Source organism: Rhipicephalus sanguineus, chromosome 1 (assembly GCF_013339695.2).
Source record: "Rhipicephalus sanguineus isolate Rsan-2018 chromosome 1, BIME_Rsan_1.4, whole genome shotgun sequence".
Classification (NCBI taxonomy): Eukaryota; Metazoa; Arthropoda; class Arachnida; order Ixodida; family Ixodidae; genus Rhipicephalus; species Rhipicephalus sanguineus.
Window position 1 is genome coordinate 165,357,779 of NC_051176.1, and position 18,502 is coordinate 165,376,280.

Sequence of the window (18,502 nt, forward strand, 5' to 3'; positions counted from 1 at the left end):
CAACGCTACATCACTGATCACATCCCGTCTATTCCTCAGATATGACTTGGAAAGAGCTCTCTTCTGAAGAGCACAGACAATAATCCCAGATATTCAGCAACATACACACCGGGCTAGTACCAGGCCACGGCTTTCCAGCCTCAGTCGACCTATAACTCAACACTTCCACCTTCAATGTTATCGCACCCGCTTTACTGCTAGCATTCTCCTTCATCCTGTAGCGATATGGCAGCATGTTAACAGGTTTCCAAATTCCACTTTCAATGGCAAATTTCCTGTTCCCGTTATTTTTTTTAACATATGGCAAACACATGCACGCTTTGCCCTCGTTGCACAGCCAAACCTAGTTTCCACAAGGTGGTCGACTTCGCGCCCCGAGCAGAAAATGCTGCCCCCGCTCGCTCCACGACACGAGATCTTCAGCTTCGACAAAGTTTCAAGTCGGCATATGCCATCTTTAATTTGCCAGAGCTATAGAGCTTTGCATGAAATAGGCCCTCATTGACCGAGATTGTTGAACGCGGATACAGTTTTATTTAAAAAGTGCGGGTGGCGCAAGCGCGGCTTCTGTAAACGTGCCTGCAGACTCAATTGGCGTGGACTGCCCACGGACCTCGCACATGATTTGAGCGCCAGCGCTTTTTTGAATTCCAAAAACATACAAAAAAAACAAAGAAAGTAAGCTGGTGAATAGATACGCCTTGGCAATAGCTGCGAGCTTTTCAAAGAAAGTATAACAGGACAATTACCCTTTGTTCGTTTTAACGGCGCAAGCACTTTCGGTCCTCGAGACAGGCGCGCAGAACGCCGCCCCAGAGAGCATACGCGCGGCAGGTCCAGAAGAGCGAGGCCGTGGTCGCATTTCACCTGATCGGCGTTTCGGCCAAAGAAAAGGAAGAGAAAAACGCACACACACACGCACACACACACACAGGAAGAAAGTTCGTGGCAGGTGACTGCAGGCGGTCAGTTGCTCAACACGCGGTGCGTTGCGCGGCTCGCATTCTTGCAATTTCCGCGCCTCGAGACACATCAGCAGCGGTGGCTGTGCGACGTCCAGCCCGCGACGGCCGGTGACGCAAACAAATGCACCGGCGGCCCCCGGAAATGGGGTCGATGCGCGGCAGTCGTGTTTACCTGTCAACGTAAAACGGCGCGCCGCCGCTCCTCTTGCCAATCTTCCGCAGGCGAGCCGCCACTGCCGCCGCCAGAGCGCTTCGTCGCTGCACCGCCTGGTTAAAATGCGCGCGCCACAAAGTGCAAGCCCACGCCTTCCAGACCCATGCGCTTGTGGGTTGCGGAAAATCAGGAAGCACTTTTTTTTACGATCTGTTTCTTCCCACCTCTGTTTTTCTTTTTTTTTTTTTCTGTACGCGGCTGTCATTTCGACGTATGCGCTTCGGCGATGCGACATAGTTCGGGAGAATCCTGGTCTGATTCGACGCATGCAGAAGGGCACCGGACAAATACACCTGTTCTGTAACGTTTTTTTTTTTTTTTATGGCGATAAATTGCGCTGTTCTCAAGTGGGCTTTTGAGTTCATTCATATAGGCGTTGAGATAAATGCACCACCAACTGGTGTATTCGTACGGTTACGGCATCTCGTTGCCGAATGCACGAGGGCCGATGTTCGGTCGCAGCAGCAGCCGAGGCGCACACATGTGCAATGCGCAAGCGGAAATTCTGGTGGCACGTATGGTGGGAAGGTTCACACGACAAAAACCTGTTTCAGTATATCCATCCAGCGAAGATTCGCCTCTTAGCGCCAAACCAATTTTAACAGTTTACAGCCAACACACTATGGGTTATGGGAAGCAAAACAAGAACTCAGATAAGTTACCGTTTCCTTGAGGCACAAGATAGGAAAGCAAATCACCCATAGCTGCTAGCTGCGCTAATCATTATGATAACTGTAGTTTCTGCTACGCAGAAACCTCCTCATAAACGTGCCTTCGCTAATGTTTAGAATGTCCGTATAGCTAATCCTCGCCATGACGTAAGTATATCCTTCCCTTCCTCTGTGTTTTCTGGAGTCCAGTGACTACATTTACAGTGCGATTTGTACACATAGGTCTTTTATATTCCAAGCTTAGCATCCTCTATCAACTTCGCCCCCGATTGCAACTGCTCTTTGAGAAGCTGCAGTACTGCGCTGCATAGAACCACTTTCACAGCCACTGCGGTTCGGGTTAATATCGTTCTTGGGCATCTACACGGTCCTAGATTTTGTCTGAACTCCTCAGTGTGACTTTCATGCTTCGCATGCAGCAGACTCATGGTAGGTTAATTCAACTCTGCGCGCGCTTAGAACCAGATAAACGACACTTCTCTTTACACTGAGAATGGCACTTAATCTCACCTAAATGAAATCAGAAGCAAAAGCTTTCACAGAATGCTCAATAGCTGTGCATTACGCAGTGCATACCACGTGACCTCCTTCAACAAAAGGAGAGCGGAAAATCCATTCTCGCTCAACTGCGCGTACATGAAAAAAAAAAAACAAGACGGAAAAGAATAAAGGCGCCCGTGATTGTAAGAAATCACGACGCACCGAAGTGCGAGATTCTGTTTTTCTTTCTTATCCGAGCATTCATTGACTCCCAAACTTCTAGAATATCAGGCCAACCAAACAAGTTTTGCCAAACTTGTACTCGCGGGCGCCACCATGCACGGTAGCATAAAAACTGGCTCTCCTACCAAGTTCATCATACCGTTAGCTCTAAAAACGCTGCAGCGTCTGAAAAATCAGCTTTAGGATTCGCCTCAAGGCCGACTGTGCTCGTTAGTGCAGCTAAAGTAATTTTAAAAGCGAGAAAGTAAAATTAACGGGTTGAAAGCAACGAACTGCGCAGGGAGTGCCTAAGGGCTGCGCTAGATACCGTGCCCTGGTTCACTCCGTTTTCCATCACAGTGAGCTCAGTAGCTCGACAATTAGCCCAGTTGGCGTCGGCGCGGAAAATCTACGTCCACGACTGGCAAGAAGTTCTTGCGGGAGCGCGCAGCACTGGGGAATGAAAGCGTCTGCGTGCTTGTCTGCCGTATAACCGAATGCCGACGCGCCTCAATACATGGGCACGCCGTCATTGCGCGTCGACGCAGCGCGCACCCGCGCAGCGGAACACCCGCGGTGCGCCGCACACGTGCGTATTTGCGCCCTTTGGTGTCAACATCGCGCCGGAACGCGGCATTCACCGCCGCGGCTCTGCTCGTTCCACTTTCTTCGTGAAACTGGATTGCAAGCTAGGCAGCTGGCACGACGGCCGAACGGGAGCCGCCAGCACGAACGGGCTGCCCTCGTGATTGACAGGAGCACGGCGATTGAGCAGTGGCGGCTCGAATGAACGAGCTAGGCGGTCGGTCCAGTCAGTCGACCGGCCCTCCACCGCGCGGATATATACACGCGAGGCACGGAGCACACGAATGTGTGGCCTGCCGCCACCACACACACGGCCAGCCAGCAGGGAAAGGCGGCAGAGCCAAAGCTGCCACTAGGGAATGTGGCACGCACACAGTGTGCACCACCACTGAAATGGATCATTGTGTTGCTCGCGGTGCGCGCGCTTATCGCTCGAGGAAGCGGCGCGGCACACGGCAAGGCTTGCGACGACGCAGGGAGGAGGAAGAACAACGACTCAACGACGACGACCAACGCCGACTGCTGCCGTGTCGTAAAGAAAACGCGCACCGCCACCATCCACCCAGTGGGCGTCCGAGCAGCCGAAGGCAAAAGGACGCGCTCTCCGCATCTCGCGCAGCCGAGAGGATTCCATCGCGCAGCACAAACAAGCAGCGAAGGAAGCACACACCTCGCGTTGCGTGCTCTATGCGCGAGGCGCGCCCCGAGCACGAGGAAGCACGAAAAGCGAGCGTCAGCGCCGTCCTTTCCTCGAATCTGGAGCCCTTTGTCACAGATTATTTTGTTATTTTGTTTACTTTATTTCCCTCTTCTTTGGCGGGAATGTCCAAGTTCTCACACAATCGGTGTAGTCGAAAGTGCAAGTCACGCTTTCTCCGGCATGTACCCTATGCAGGCGATTTCAGAACAAATGACGCGCGGCACACCTTCAGGATCATTCGAAAGCTGCGCCCTTCCCTTGGTGGCTCTAAAATAGCGATTTCGTTGTTCTCGTAAGGGCAGAGTAAGGCTTCAACATTATGGAACATCTCCATGGAGCTTGGCCAGCCTAAAGAGAACGTTGCGAGAGGGGTAAGCGAGGTCCTAACAGCTCTTTTTAATGAGACTCATTGCCTGAGTATGAAACACAAGGACCTATAGTTACGTTAGTAAGACACAAGCTCCGAGAATGCAAACCTGGCCCAAGTTTTGGTGAGCATACGAGATTCGGAAATGAACGATCGAGTATATGCCCCCGAAAAGAAAAAAATGACAACTATTCTCACACTGTACCGCAAAAGCTTAGAATTTGGCGGCTATGGCGGCTTCGTGAGGACGCACGCACAATTGAGACAGAAATATAAAAATAGTAAAGAAGGCATGAGTGTATACATACGTAAAAACTTTCCCCGAATATTAGCACCGCGAAGTATAGAGTTCAAGCCTCATGTGAATTTGATGACATTCAAACCATTTTCCTCAGCTTTGCGAAGGTAAAAAAGAAAAAAAAAAAACGAAATTATCCGAATGTCAAGCACTTTTGGTTAAATGCGATAGATCGATGTATGCATACACCCTTTGCGGACGCTAAACCTGGGCATGAAAAATGCGAGAACTGTCTGATTTCGCTGTTGAAATTTATTCAAGAAGGTGAAAGTCGCGGTGCCGCGGCTTTCCGAAGTAAAAAGCTTTGCCTTCTAACGACGAAATGAGGCGTTAAATTATGGTTTCCTCTTCCACGCCATCTTAAAGACAATAATTCTTTCTCCAGAATAGTATCACGCGACCTGACGTTTGGATTTTTCCCAGGCTCGTGGTTTTTCCCAAAACCCAAAACCACGATATGATTATGAGGGACGCCGTAGTGGAGGGCTCCGAAAATTTCGACCACCCGGGGTTTTTTAATGTGCACCTAAATCAAGGTACATGGGCCTCAAGCATTTCAATCTCCATCGCAAATGCGGCCTCCGCTGCCGGGATTCGCTTCCCCCGACCTATACGGGTCAGCAGGTCGAGCACCATAACCACTAGACCACCGTGGCGGGTCACATATGCAGATACTTTGCATTATAGACTATGGGAGTTTCATATACACGGCCTTTATTGAAAAGGGTATTTTCTACGAACACCACTGTCCGCGGAACAACGCCGAAAGTGCTGGTGCGAGATGAAGTGAAGCTCTAACGAACGCTGCAGAAACGAAGATCCCGTATAACCATAATAAAGGTTCGGTTTTCGTATGAAAGTGCTTCGATTCAAATACATTTTCCTTTTATCTGTATCATACCTGGTTCTCGAAAATGCAACACAACGGGGGCTGATGCATGATGACTGTGTAACTACGCGTCCATGTTGATGACGTTTCAGTCAATAAAGTCATCCCATAAGAAGACAGCGCCAGTCTTCTCGCTGATCCGTGTATCTCGCTATTTCCTCTGTGGAACCTGACCAACTAGCCCAAGCAAAAGCGTTTTTATCATCCCACACCAACCCAACGTATACAGAACGTTGAGCGAATATATTAGTCCATAGTCGAGGCCAGCGACGGAATGCAATTGGGCGAGTTGGTATACTTGCGTCATGAACACAGCAGCCCGAAAAAGCCAACACAAACCGAAAGTCAAGCGCTGAACTCGGAACTATAAGGTTTAATTATGTGAAGGAGGCGTATATATAGTAAGATGAAACTCAACTTGCGCGTGCGATAACTTAATACACGGTTTTTTGTTTTTTTTTTAGACAATAGAGACTTTTTTATACAAATGCTCAGTCAGGCAACTTTCGTCTTCGCATACGAACGCTACGCCGAGGTGGAAATACTTTGCCGCACCTGAGGTTACATTAAAATGAGTAATTAACAAAAACTCGTTAATTTCCTTTATAATTATTAACTTGAGGGCAGTTGTTTATACAGAAAAGTTGTAGGGCGTAACAATTTATGACGTATTCATTTTTTTAGACATTACTGTTTTCTAAAAAACACAGACTCTCTGTCGTGCCGATAGGTCCAGGGCATAGAGATGACGCGAGGATAACAGCCAAAGGAAAATTGCCAGTCAAGTCCAGCTTTAATGACATTTTTAAAGACGATAGTCTTTCTTGGGGAACTTAAACGCAGAAATTTTGGTCTGTCTGTTTTTCTGTTTGTCGGCACGTCCCTCGATTCAGCCACTCGGCCAAAGTTGAACCCCTTGCACAAGGGCCAGCCATCGTGAACGGCTCACTAGGTTCATACTTGTCTACATGGTTGATCAAAAAGCAAACATTACGCATATCTGAGGCGCAACATCACTAGATAAGTATTAGGTGGTGTGTTCCTTTAATAGAAAATACATAGATACGTAATTCTAGAGACCCTAGTTTCTTAAGCTGCGCTGAAAATGCGACTGCGCCGAAACTTGGCTTCCACCGTGCCCTCTGCGCGAGCTCATTGTTGTGTTTCGGTTTCAGTTCAGTATTGCACTGTACGAGTGCCATGGGGCGCCGCTCTGGCATTCCTGCTTTACCCAGGCGACGTGAATATAAAAGAGTGTGTGGAGAGTACTCGTTGAGTGCGGACGTTCTTCTGCTTCGGCGCTTCGCGCCCAAACCGCGTGTTCGGGCTGGCTGGCGTACCCGCCGGTCGCGTTGGTCACCGCCGGTCTTGCCTGATGCTGCGCCGGGACTACCAGCCCGCAACACAGCATTCACGTTTCCCGACGTATTGCCAGATGGCGTTCATATCTCACGCAGCGCCTCTTTTATCGTCTTTACACGACATTTGCAGCGAAGCACGCAGATACGCGGCCAATTTTTTAGGACGATAACGATAAATACCTAGATAGGACGTGTGGTATACTGGTCGCTTCGGTAATGCGGCGTGTATCGTTCAAATAACGCAAGTAATCATGCAATGGTCCTGCACCCACGCCTGCGTATACGTGCAGTTGTATACAGGCCGACATAAGTAGCAGTAACTCTAACGGACACTTACAATACAGATACAGTTACGATCACTCTACCAGCTACGCCGCGCCTCTCGTGGAATTTTATTTTTTTTTTTTTTCATAAGGGTTGTGTGTGCAGTTCATTGAGCTAAGGCAAGAATTACGAAGTGGGGGCATTCCTTTAGTATACTCGATCGTTCCGATATATCGCGTACCACACCATCGTCGTCTCCTCCTTGCACCCTTTCCTCCACCTCTATAAACACAGAGACCACATGCGTCAGTTTAATAGGCTGCTCATTTTGCAGTGGCGTGCAGCCTCAGCCATATAATTGGCCGATTATTTTACGCCCACTCAAAGGCACACTATAAGGCCACTTATAAACAAGCAGGATCATGCGTTTCCTGCCGAGGAATGCGACGGTAGCAGATAGATGCGCGCGGAATGCGCTGAGGACATCTCCGTAGACGCCGCCATGTATGCCTTCCAAGTCCAATGAAGTCACCGCCGAGACAACACAGCAAAACCGGCCGGAAAACGGGCATGTAGACGCGTCTCTCGAGGATAACATCAGTCGCCTCACACCGTTCGAGCCTTCGCCGCAGCAAAACGAACAAGAGGAGGAGGGAGAAGGGGCCAATCTGCCGCAGAGGCTGCACCTTGGACGGACGAGGACATGCCGCTGCGTGTGTGAGAGCATCGCTATAAAGATAATCGGCGGCAGGCCAAGTTGCGCGCGCATCGGGTCCTCCCCTCGAGGCTGGTGAAGGCACCGTTAGACGACCAAGGTTAGCCCGCGGACACACGGCATGGCCGACTCGCAGGTTGACCTTGGGAAGAACCACATTCTTGCCGAGCTACGGACGCTGTGCGGGCCCATCTCTCGCCTCGCTTTTGGCTTCCACCTTCCGGGAAGCCGACAGTGAAGTGGAGGGGCTACACATTGATTCTTGATGACCGCCGTATTAAAACGGGATGTACGAGCTTCGCGTCCGTTTACGAGTCCCCGCCGTGAGCGCACGCACGCACGGACAACGCACCGAGCGCTGAAGGGGCGTGCATGTGTGCTTCGAGAAACGACAGAAGTAAATGGCTCCGTGCTGCCAACGGGAATCATCTCGTTTTATCGACCACGTGTTGTTCACAGTATGACCTCGTCACTTTCCCTTATGCTCCGATGCTTAAGAAACCTCGTCCGTTAAAAGTCCATTCTCGTAGGTTTCGAGAGGATTATTTATCCGACTTCATCGATCGCACAATTATTTGTTAGAGTCATCAGTTCATTTTTTTTATGTTCAAAATAATAGCAACCAGGCTCTGCTTTCTCCATGCCTCAGAAAGGAAACTCTTTTCTGTGTGTGCGTGTTTGTGTTACAGCACTGGCCCTTTGTAGTGTCCGTATTAAGCGACGCAACGTCTACACGAATTATACAGGAACATCAAATTACTATATAGCTATCGAAATAAAGAATACAGTGAAATCTCGTTGATACGTTTTTCACGGGAACCGCAAAATAAAACGTATTGTGTAAAAATTGTATTAACCGAAGATGTTAAAAAAAAGGGGAGGAACATATGGATACTGCGTCAGCAACTCACTTTTATTGAGCAACAATCATGAAGTAGCTGGTCAAGTTGGGCTGCACTTTCTTCTTCTCATCATTGGACGCAGCGGCCGCGCCTGGCAGCGATCTTTTCGCCGCAAGACCGACGCTGCCGCGGCCTCAGCGGCTTTGCAACGTGCAGATCGTGACTTTTTGGAACGCGGTTTGAGCTAGTATACCGAAGAATAAACGTAGGATTTCTAGATATATCGGTCAAGATCCGCTTCTGCGGTGGTATTATCCAATTTTGGGCAAAAATGTGATTGTATTAAACGCACGAAAATGCATTATTTTCAAGGGTTTTGGCCGGGAATAAAGAGAAAACTGTATTAAGCCGAAAAACGTATTATGCAGAATCGTATTAACGAGGTCCCACCGTATAGTGAATTTACAATGCCACAGTTACTGTAACCAGGACTGGGCTCTAACCACGACAAATGCGTTCGTGCTTATTCCACGACTTAATGCATTGTGCGTGTCTGGCTACAGAGACCGTGGACCACTTAGAAGACGTTTGTGCTATAACGCGCACTGACAGCCACCAACGTAGGGAGTAAGTTAGAGCGAAGGTCGAAGGAAGGAAAGCCGCGCGAAACCTGCGGTATTGAATATAGGTATATTCGCAATGCCGCGGTGTCATCGAGCGGCCTGTGGTCGCTTATTTTGCCAGTGTTCGTATATGTGTTGAAACGAACTGCACCGGAGTGGAACGCCCTTGCAATTGACGACGAAAATGAGGGCCAAATTATGGCATACTCTATAGGTAGGCCGGCTTTGCGTAGGCAGCCATGACGAATGTACGAAGAGTATGAAAAAACAGAATGGAAATCGAGGACAGCGGCGACGAGAAACGCCTCCGTTCCAATGCTATACACTGGACGCTTGATTGCAGTCCTGCTGTCTTTCTCGTTTCTTTATTTTTCTCTTTGTCCTGGTAGCAAAGTTGGCCACACTGCAAGGCCACGATGATGAAAAACGAACGTACAAAAAGAGGTGTGCACGAAAGCAACCGCGAGCTGTGGACAAAAACGGGTCTCCGCTGTACACACGTGTTGGGCGTATATACCTGCTCACAGCACTCTAACGTATACGTTGGCCGCGCTGCAGATGCAACCTCGAGGTATGCGTTCCAGAATACCCCCACAGGTCCACATCGTGCCGCGGTGGCAATCGACGAAGTAAGCGGGTTTCACTCTCGCACATCGAATGATGCTACCTTGAGCCTCGAGTTGTTCACGTACCGGGTTCATTCAGACGTATTTCTCTACTGACATGCACGCATGCTCAACAATGTTCGTTATTTCTGTTGCAGCGTAAAAATCTTCGGTCCCAGCTCGGCTTCGAGTGCAATATCGTTCAGCTGAATCGGACATGGCATGCATGCTTAAAATCAAGCATGCACTCGACCTTGATTATTTTTAAATTGGGCAATATAGCATGGAAGTCGACTGCAGCGATCGTGATGATACGTTTTTGTGGCCTATAGAGACTCTCAGGGTGTCAGTGACAAGATACGTCGAGCCCCATTGACGAATTCTGAGCGAAGTAAATTCGACACCTATTGCACATTGTACAAATTATGTGAACTAAGGGCACAACACAACTCTCAGTGTAGAGCGCCATCCGTCGCTTATTCTGCTGCCGATCGGTACGTTAAACTTCGCGACATTGGACGTATGCTTGATTGCACGTATGCATGTGGTCAGTGACGACGAATTGTAGCGGAACAAATACAACTGTCCGTCACAGAGCCCCTGAATATCGTTCAACCCAGCCAATAAGGTTTACGTGCTTTCTTACTGTCGAAGGAACCATTTGCTATTGCTTTATATGTACTTTTCTTTCATGCTGAATGTCCAACGAACCATTCCCGAGTGTTGTTTCAATCTGTTTGCACGCGTGCGCTTGTGAATGGACCGCGATCTTAGCAGTTCTATAACTCCCGCCCCTCTCTGTTCCCTGGCTTCTGCAGGCTGGTCACAAGACGGCGTCTACTGCTACAAATTCTTCAGTAATCAGCACTCATGGAGGAGAGCAGAGGAAGTCTGCCGCAGGTGAGTCGCTCTTTTCGGCCACTGAGAATTTGGCCAGGCTGGACTACTACTCCGCTCCGCTCACGGGGCACAGCTTTGTCGTTAACGGTGTTCATTGTAATAGAATATGGTGCTTTAACTTACTTGACCCGGTGTTCAACCCTCCGTGCTCTGTCTTCTTCCTAATCCGTCTGGCGTCCCTTCGAATGGAGTTCCTCATCTGTTTATGTAGGACGTAAAGGACTTACACGCCTTACGCCATCTGTGTAGTTCATTTTTTTTTCTGTTCTTACAACTACATCGCACGTCCGGGTGCTGGCCCGTCTTGTCATTGAAGTTACGTTGCCTTTGTAAAGAGAGGAAGCGGCCGTTTGCGATTCTTAGACGAAGTACTGTGAAGCCCATATTGTAGTCATATACAACGACGCCGCTGAACAGATCACAATTGTTCGAACCTACTCTTAAGGGCGCGGCTCAAACACCGTAACAACATTATAATTTAATCTATTCTATGCATTCTATTTTTTTGGTTTAACAAGCCAAAAGCACGATATGATTATGAGAGATGCCGTAGTGGAGGGTTCTGGAAATTTCGACCACCTGGGCTTCTTTAACGTGCACCTAAATTAAGCACACGTGCCTCAAGCATTTTCGCCTCCATCGAAAATGCGGCCGTCGCGGCCGGGATTCGATCCCGCGACCTTTGGGTGAGCAGTCGAGCCCCGTAACCACTAGACCACCGTGGCGGGTCATTATTATTTAATGAATTTGGTGTTACTAAAGTACATTAACACGAAAAAAGCGCGCGCAGACGATCAACCAGCGTTGCCATAGGGATGTTAAACCCCATGATCAGAACGGCCTTCTATAAAAGCGCATGCGCGTGATGTGCCTTATAAGGTCGATGATTATAGAGACACAGAGCAGTAAACACCGAAGGCCACGTCCTCCAGTGTCGTCTAACGGTTGTGAGATCTGTGCACGGCGATTACGACCGTTATTTTCCTTGCGTGGCTAGTCGATGCTAAACACTGCACTTGTCAGGCACGGAAAACTGCAGCGTATCGCACACTAAGGAGAAATAACATAAACGCAACTGTTTTTTTTTTTTTAATTTAACCGCGTGTTCCATTATCTCCGGAAACCTCTCGTAATGTGCCGTGAAGTACGTTTATTCTGAGTGGGTATAGAAGCAGTCCAGATACCGGAATTCTTATGACCACAGCCTTCTGGTGTATGAGCCCGCAACGCATTAGCCACCTCCATGAAGCCTGCTTCAATATGCCTTTGTCACATGGATGGCCCGTCTTCGCTTAGAGCTGCGCATATCCAAGGCAGACGAGGTCACATCCTATCAGCGCAGCGCTATTGCAGCGATCCTTCCTTTATTGAGCCATACCTCTCCCCCGCTATATGTCCATGATACTCGGAGCAACGCTTGTATAACCATGTACAAGATTTTCAGCTCAGCGAGTCAGCGCTGCGTTAATTGCAGGTGACAGACTGCAATTAACTAATTAGTGAGTGACACGGAGTTCTTTTTTAATGAATACTGTGTTAGGAGGTTTGCACGTTTTTCAGTGAAATCTTTTGTCGGTTCTCGTTATTCATCGGTTGAGCAGAGTAGCTATGGAGCGCCAAGCTGACAACAAAGAGTGCTTTGTGATAACACATTGAGCCAGAACCCGACGCTTCCTCGACGCTCGTCAGCGCTCAAAAAGCTCAGGCGCACTTGCATCAGGTTATCGGCGAGAATCACAAAATGCCTACGTTCGTTCCTTACACCGTTCCTCATGTGCCAAACCCTGTCAAAGAGAAAATGGGCGTTTCTCTGCATTATACTTTCTTCGAGACAACCCCGATTTGAAGCGCGAATCACACTGTGACAACAAAGGCAGTCGGGCAACGCATGCACGCAATGGTGGGTGTACGTCGAGCGTCGAAGGTGATGCGCCCATCTTGCTCGCTGTCTCTGGAGCCCGGAGCATCCGTGCTTGGGCACGCCCAGCATAAGAACCGCGTGCGATCCCTCGAGCGCTTGCGTCGTCGTTGGGAAGTGCAAAGGGGTGGGATGAATCTCAACCCCCTCCTCTTCTATGCCGCTGCGGAACCTGTTTACCTCGCGAGCGGGTCGGGACGCTCCCTGGGCCGCATGCCTGCGCCGCCGGCGGACGCGCCTAAAGGGCTGCGGCGCCGGTGACCTCACGCTGCCCGGTATCTGGGTCAGAAATGCGCCTGCGGACAGCTCCTTCCTCGCCCGGATTCTCCTCTACGCAACGCTTAATCCACGCGCGCCGTGGTGCGCACAATTCGATCGCGTGTAGCCTCTAACAGGCTCGCGTCTGGCCTCCACCGAGCACTGCCGTTAACGACCATCGCAGTCATTCTCTTGTCACGCTTCCACAGTAAATTTGTTTCGTCAATTCGATTAAAAGAAGGAACGAAAAGTAAGACGAACAAGAGTTATAGGCAGGACCAAACTCGGACGTTTTCACGTCCGTATTCTGCCATTTGTTATACAGCTCGCGTTATTCGGCGAAACAGCGCAATTGTAGGGCCAAGACCACCAAAACTCGTGCAGTCGTCTTTCGCATGTGTGTCGTCGACTGGCAGCAAAGCCACTGATCTGAAGCACGACAAATTTACGCTACCGTCGAAATCCTCGTGGTTGGAGCATCCGCCGCGCCGCCATGCAGCTTCTGCATGGCCATCCGCGCTCTTCACTATAGACAGACCATGCACGCGTTTGAGACCTATACCTAGGAGCGTATAAGCAACGCCTACAGCACTCTCTACGATGGTCAGTACGCGCTTCATGTCGGCCCCTGGCACAACCCGACGTCCTCCCAGCCGCCACCATTTTTCCCATTTGACTAGCCCCGACAGCAACAACAACGAGAGGAGACCCTCCCCGCCCTGGCTGCAGGAGCAAACATGTCTCATCTCTAACGTTGTACAGTCGCCCAAATCTTCAACTAGCGTGCGCGAGCGGCAATTACTTCTCTGTACCTTCGCCATATGACTGAATTAAGTTCCAAAAAGGGCGAGGGCAAGTGCACGCATGCCCACAAAGCAGATGCCCACAAAACAATATTTTGCAACTTCGTTCCATCACGTCGCGTTGACATATGGAAAAGTCGCCGCTGCGCAAGCTAGTTAAAGGTTTGGCCGGCTGTACAATCAAACCTGCTCTTATAAATTATTTATAGTGCGAACCATAGTCCCGTGTGTAAGCATGGCCGGCATCGGTGGGGATGCTGGCGACAGAGGGCTATAGCAAACACTTATGCGTCTGAATTGCCCACACTCTGTCCAAGGCATTCTTTGCATTAAGGGTTCTCGCGTTCTTTTTTTAAAACAGGCCCATAGTGTAACAATACTAGTGGTTTTAGTGCTCAACTGCTGACCCGAAGGTCGCGGAATCGAATCCCGGCCGCGGCGGCCGCACTTCGATGAAGGCGAAATGCTAGAGGCCCGCGTTCCATAGCTTTAGGTGCACGTTAAAGAACACCAGGTGGTCGAAATATCCGTAGCCCTCCATTACGGCGTGCGTCATAGTCATGGTTTTTGGACGTAAAACCCCTACAATTATTATATAGTTTAACAGCGGTCGACGCTAACGGCTCGCCATGCGTGGTCGACACAACGTAAAAGTTCAGGGCGCCACGCACGTCATTGCTGCTGTCCCACACAAGGCGTTTGCGAACAAGAACGTCGATTATGACCAAGGAAACAATTATGCAGTCAGTGTGCACAGATGTCGTTCCGCGGGAGAGCTCAATCAAGACTAATCTAATCCTCGAACGCGTAAACGTGTCCTTTCTTAGATATATATCTCATGCATGCTTGGTTCCGTATAACCTCTTTCGCGTACAAAGGTCGCGAGAACTCTCCAGCGCAGTGAAATAGAGGCATGTCACATCAAAGGCTGCTTACACCCCAATGCAGGACCCCAACGCCCCTCATGCACAGACTTCATCCCCCACCCCAGAAAAAAGAAGAGGTGGTAGTTTGAATGCCAAAGGACGGGGGGTGAAAAAAAAAAAAAAAGAGGCCATGGAATTTGACAAAGACTGCAAGTAAGAAATCACGAAAGAAAATAGATGCGCTATAACAGAAAATCAGTGCCTTGCTTTCTGATGCCCGGCGTGGCTGCCCGAGGACACGACGAACACATATACAGGAGCAAATATACTGGCAAAAGGGTGCCTGTAACAGGAAAATCCGGGGGCTACTGATCCCTTGTCAAGAAAAGCACAAATATCCATCCAGCCAGAATCACTGCCAAAGTCCACATTCCAGAAACGCTGGCGTTCAAAGCTGATGAGAGAACTACCTGGTCAGATGTGGAGATCAGCAAGAGACGATTCGTGTATTGGCGGAAAAAGGCAGGCAAAATACGGGGACTGGATTGCCAGAGATATGCATCATTTACGAGATAAAGCAGGGATAGGTAGAATGCTAGAATTCGACATATTATTACACGCATAAGCAGTTCGTACAGGCCGGTTGATCATTTGTCAACACCCTGATTAAAAGGCGAAGGCATTAACGATTATCATAATCGCCATGTAGACAAACTATTTATTTGTTGATTTATTTTATTCATTCATTTACAAAGGCGCCAGTCAGCAAATGGTGCGAGTGAAATCTCTTTTTTTTTCCAAATACAAGTGGCAACCTACTCAGAGAGAACTTACGCGAGCGGGGTTTCTCCTACTTTACTTTGACGGCAGCTTCCTGGCACCACGCTACACAGCTGTTATTATAACACGAATTGTCACGCACGTGCTTTAGGGATGTATTCATAGTCACGTCGATCCGCGCCACGCTTAGCTTCATCAAGGCACGTGCAGCAAAACAAAACAAAAACAAAAAAAGACAGCAACCTCTCAACATCATACTTCTTAAAGCGCTTGCGATTGTTAGCGCACCGTCGAGCTTGGATGCGCATGTACAAATGATTTAGTGCGCTTCTAACGGACCATTGGCTTCTCCTTCCCTCTTGTTCTCTCAAAAAAAAAAAAAGAAGAAAAGAAGGCGACAGTCAAATCTAAGAAAAGCGGCGAGACGTGAAGGGTAAAAAAACAAAGAAGCAAGGACTAGCGTGACCCAGCGTTGTCCAAAATTGCGCCAGGCGGACAGCCTCGCCAGACGAGACCATTATTGCCAGGCGCTTTCCCCTCTCGTTTTTGGCCTCACGACTTCCCAGCATGGCGTCGATCCGCGAGCTGGCCAACCTCGTGCGCTCACCGCTGCTAATGCGCCTGCGGTATCCCCATGGTCCAGGGGCGGTCCCTCCGCGAAAGAACCGTTACAAGACCACGTACGCGGTTGCTGATGTAGGCAACCAACCACGTGCGCCGGTATATCTAAAGATGAACACACGCGAGAATGCGTTCTCGCCAGCATCGTCTCAGTGTCAGTCCCACAAGCCCGGCCGTGTTCTAAGAGCACAGCGTCGTGCCTGGAACTCGTAATAACAGCTGCCGAAGGCAATCCTTGCTCCCCGATTCTCGCGAAGATTGCGTTGTAACAGTGGACGGCTATGCTACAGATTTAGGCCTCCTATACACACTGAGAGTTGTACTATGTTGCGTAAGATGTAGAAGGAAAAAAAAACAAAAGCGGAGTATATCGTATAGCAGGGCAAAGACGGCTGGTTTGAAGAAAGCGAAACTATGCACGCCAAACAATACTACTGGTCCCGTGGTCCATTTCACGTCGTTCGATCGTACGCGCTGGCGGCATAGTATTCACCGCACATGTAAGCGAACATGTGCCAAAGCGGTCGATGCCTGCGAGGTTGTTTCGGCCGAACTGCGATGTAACGTACATACATGGCTCGCACTGGCGCTGCTGGGTGTGGAAATATATGACTTCCACCTGTGCCTCGCACCTTGCTCTCCGATGGAACCAAAACAGGCAAGTGGGGTAGGAGATGGAAGGATGTGTCTTGCCGAAGACGCATTGCAACGACGGTGTACGCACTAGCGTGGTTCCCTGAGGTCAGAGACGCTCACCGTGCTGGGAAAACAGGTTGCCGAGTAGGAAGTACAGCCTCTGCCGCCGCCGACGGGGCCAGACAAGCGCAGGCGCTGACGACTCCCGGCCACCGCGCACGCAACCGGAAGACACGCTGGGAAACGGAACGCTGCGTATACGCGTAACCACAGCAGCATATCGCAGTACACAAGGCTCGAAGAAGTACGCTGCACCCGCCATACACTCTCCCTTTTCGGCCATTCCACCGTGCACTCCGTCGACACTTACTTAGATGATGTGACACGCTGCCGAAGCAGGTGTTCATGTGCCAATGCTCAGGGAGCGCGGGTTATGCAATCTTCCCAGCGAAATGTACTATATGTTGTCCTATATCTTCCTACGTGTTACGCAAGCATTCTCGTTAGCCGCATTTTCTGTCGAAGAGTCATTCGTTTTGTTTTTTTTTTTTCTTTCTAAAACTATGCTGCGATTCCGCGTGTCGCACCCCATTCCCTCTTCGGCCTGGCTGGGAGAAGGGGTAATTGGAAGCTTTTTTTCCATGTCGTCTTTGCAATCCTCCTCGTTCTGTGCGCGCCGTTTTGTTTCAGCACTGTTGCACCAATAAGCCAAAGTCAGTGGAAAAGAAATAACGTCTTTTCCTCCTCAGTACTCTACGGGAGTAGCTTGTCTGCACGTGACCCCACATGATAGAACGAGACTCCAAGTTTACAAAAAGGAAAAAAAAAAAAACGCTCTGATCTGTGCGCAGAAATGGGCGTATTTACCGTAACCTTTACTACGATATTGCACCCTTATCCCCAAATGCCTCGTCTGTTTCCGCGTATTGTTGACAAATAAATCCAAGTGACAACTTGATTCTGGGATAAATACGATCATTTGGCCAACAGAAAGCAAAATACGTGTATAAAAAATCGAGCGAAAAAATACCGCAGCGTTAATTCATCGCACAGTGCATACCTTAGAAGAAGACCTACGAAAGTGACTGGGTATAGTGATCACATAAACTGGCTGGCAACCGCGTCTTAATCGCAATAATTAGGTTGAGTGACGATTTTGTTGGAGTACCTTTAAATATGGTCATAGAATGCAAATTGTATCGAGGCACGATCGCAAATGAGGGATACATGGATTGTTGGTGCATTTGTAGCGACAGCATTGATCCCTATAACTGTGCCGCTATAAGAATATTGTTTGTTGCAAAAATTAGCAAAACGACCTAACGAGTGCGCCCAGTGTTCATGCTCATCGCTGCTTCGCGGACCAATTTCAATTAATATCGTCTTTCGTTGCGCTTGCCTCCTTTCTCCAGCACACTGTAGCCAGCCGGTCTGTGCGCTGACTGAACTCCCCGTCTTCCCTTTTATTACACCCCACTACGGGACGACTGCACACCCGCAGACGTTAGCGACATATAATGCTGTTTTCTAACTTCCACTGTTCCCCAGCTTCATGTTAGCTACGTCTACCGCGGTTGCTGATTTTTGCTGAATGACATAAAGCCGCGGTCACTCTGCCATGGTGACAACCTTACGATAGAGAATGAAAAAAAAAAAAAAACTGGTGGCTGCGTGCTAAGATTTTGGCATGATTTAGCGCGAAATTAAGGAACCCACGTGCTCGTATAGCCTGGGCGCTGCTCTGAATGTTTGATTATGGAAGACTCCGCGATCGTAAAAAAAAAAAAACAGCGCAAAAACAACGGTCGAACACAACGAGACAGAGCTCGTTTGTCTCATTGTGTTCGTTCGTTGTTTTTGCGCCGTTTTTTACGATCATGAACAACCAACTAGCCCGATTTACCGCCCGTGGGAAGACT

The 18,502-nt window shown here is 49.2% G+C and overlaps 1 protein-coding gene across 1 annotated transcript in view; it reads left to right on the forward strand.

Annotated features, from left to right (window-relative positions):
- The window catches only part of LOC119401559 (uncharacterized), a 123,281-nt gene that overhangs the window by 39,589 nt on the left and 65,190 nt on the right, over window positions 1–18,502 (forward strand). Inside the window, exon 3 of the mRNA XM_037668461.2 lies at window positions 10,620–10,701. Within this exon, the coding sequence (XP_037524389.1) occupies window positions 10,620–10,701 (82 nt within the window). The remainder of the gene's footprint in view (window positions 1–10,619; window positions 10,702–18,502) is intronic.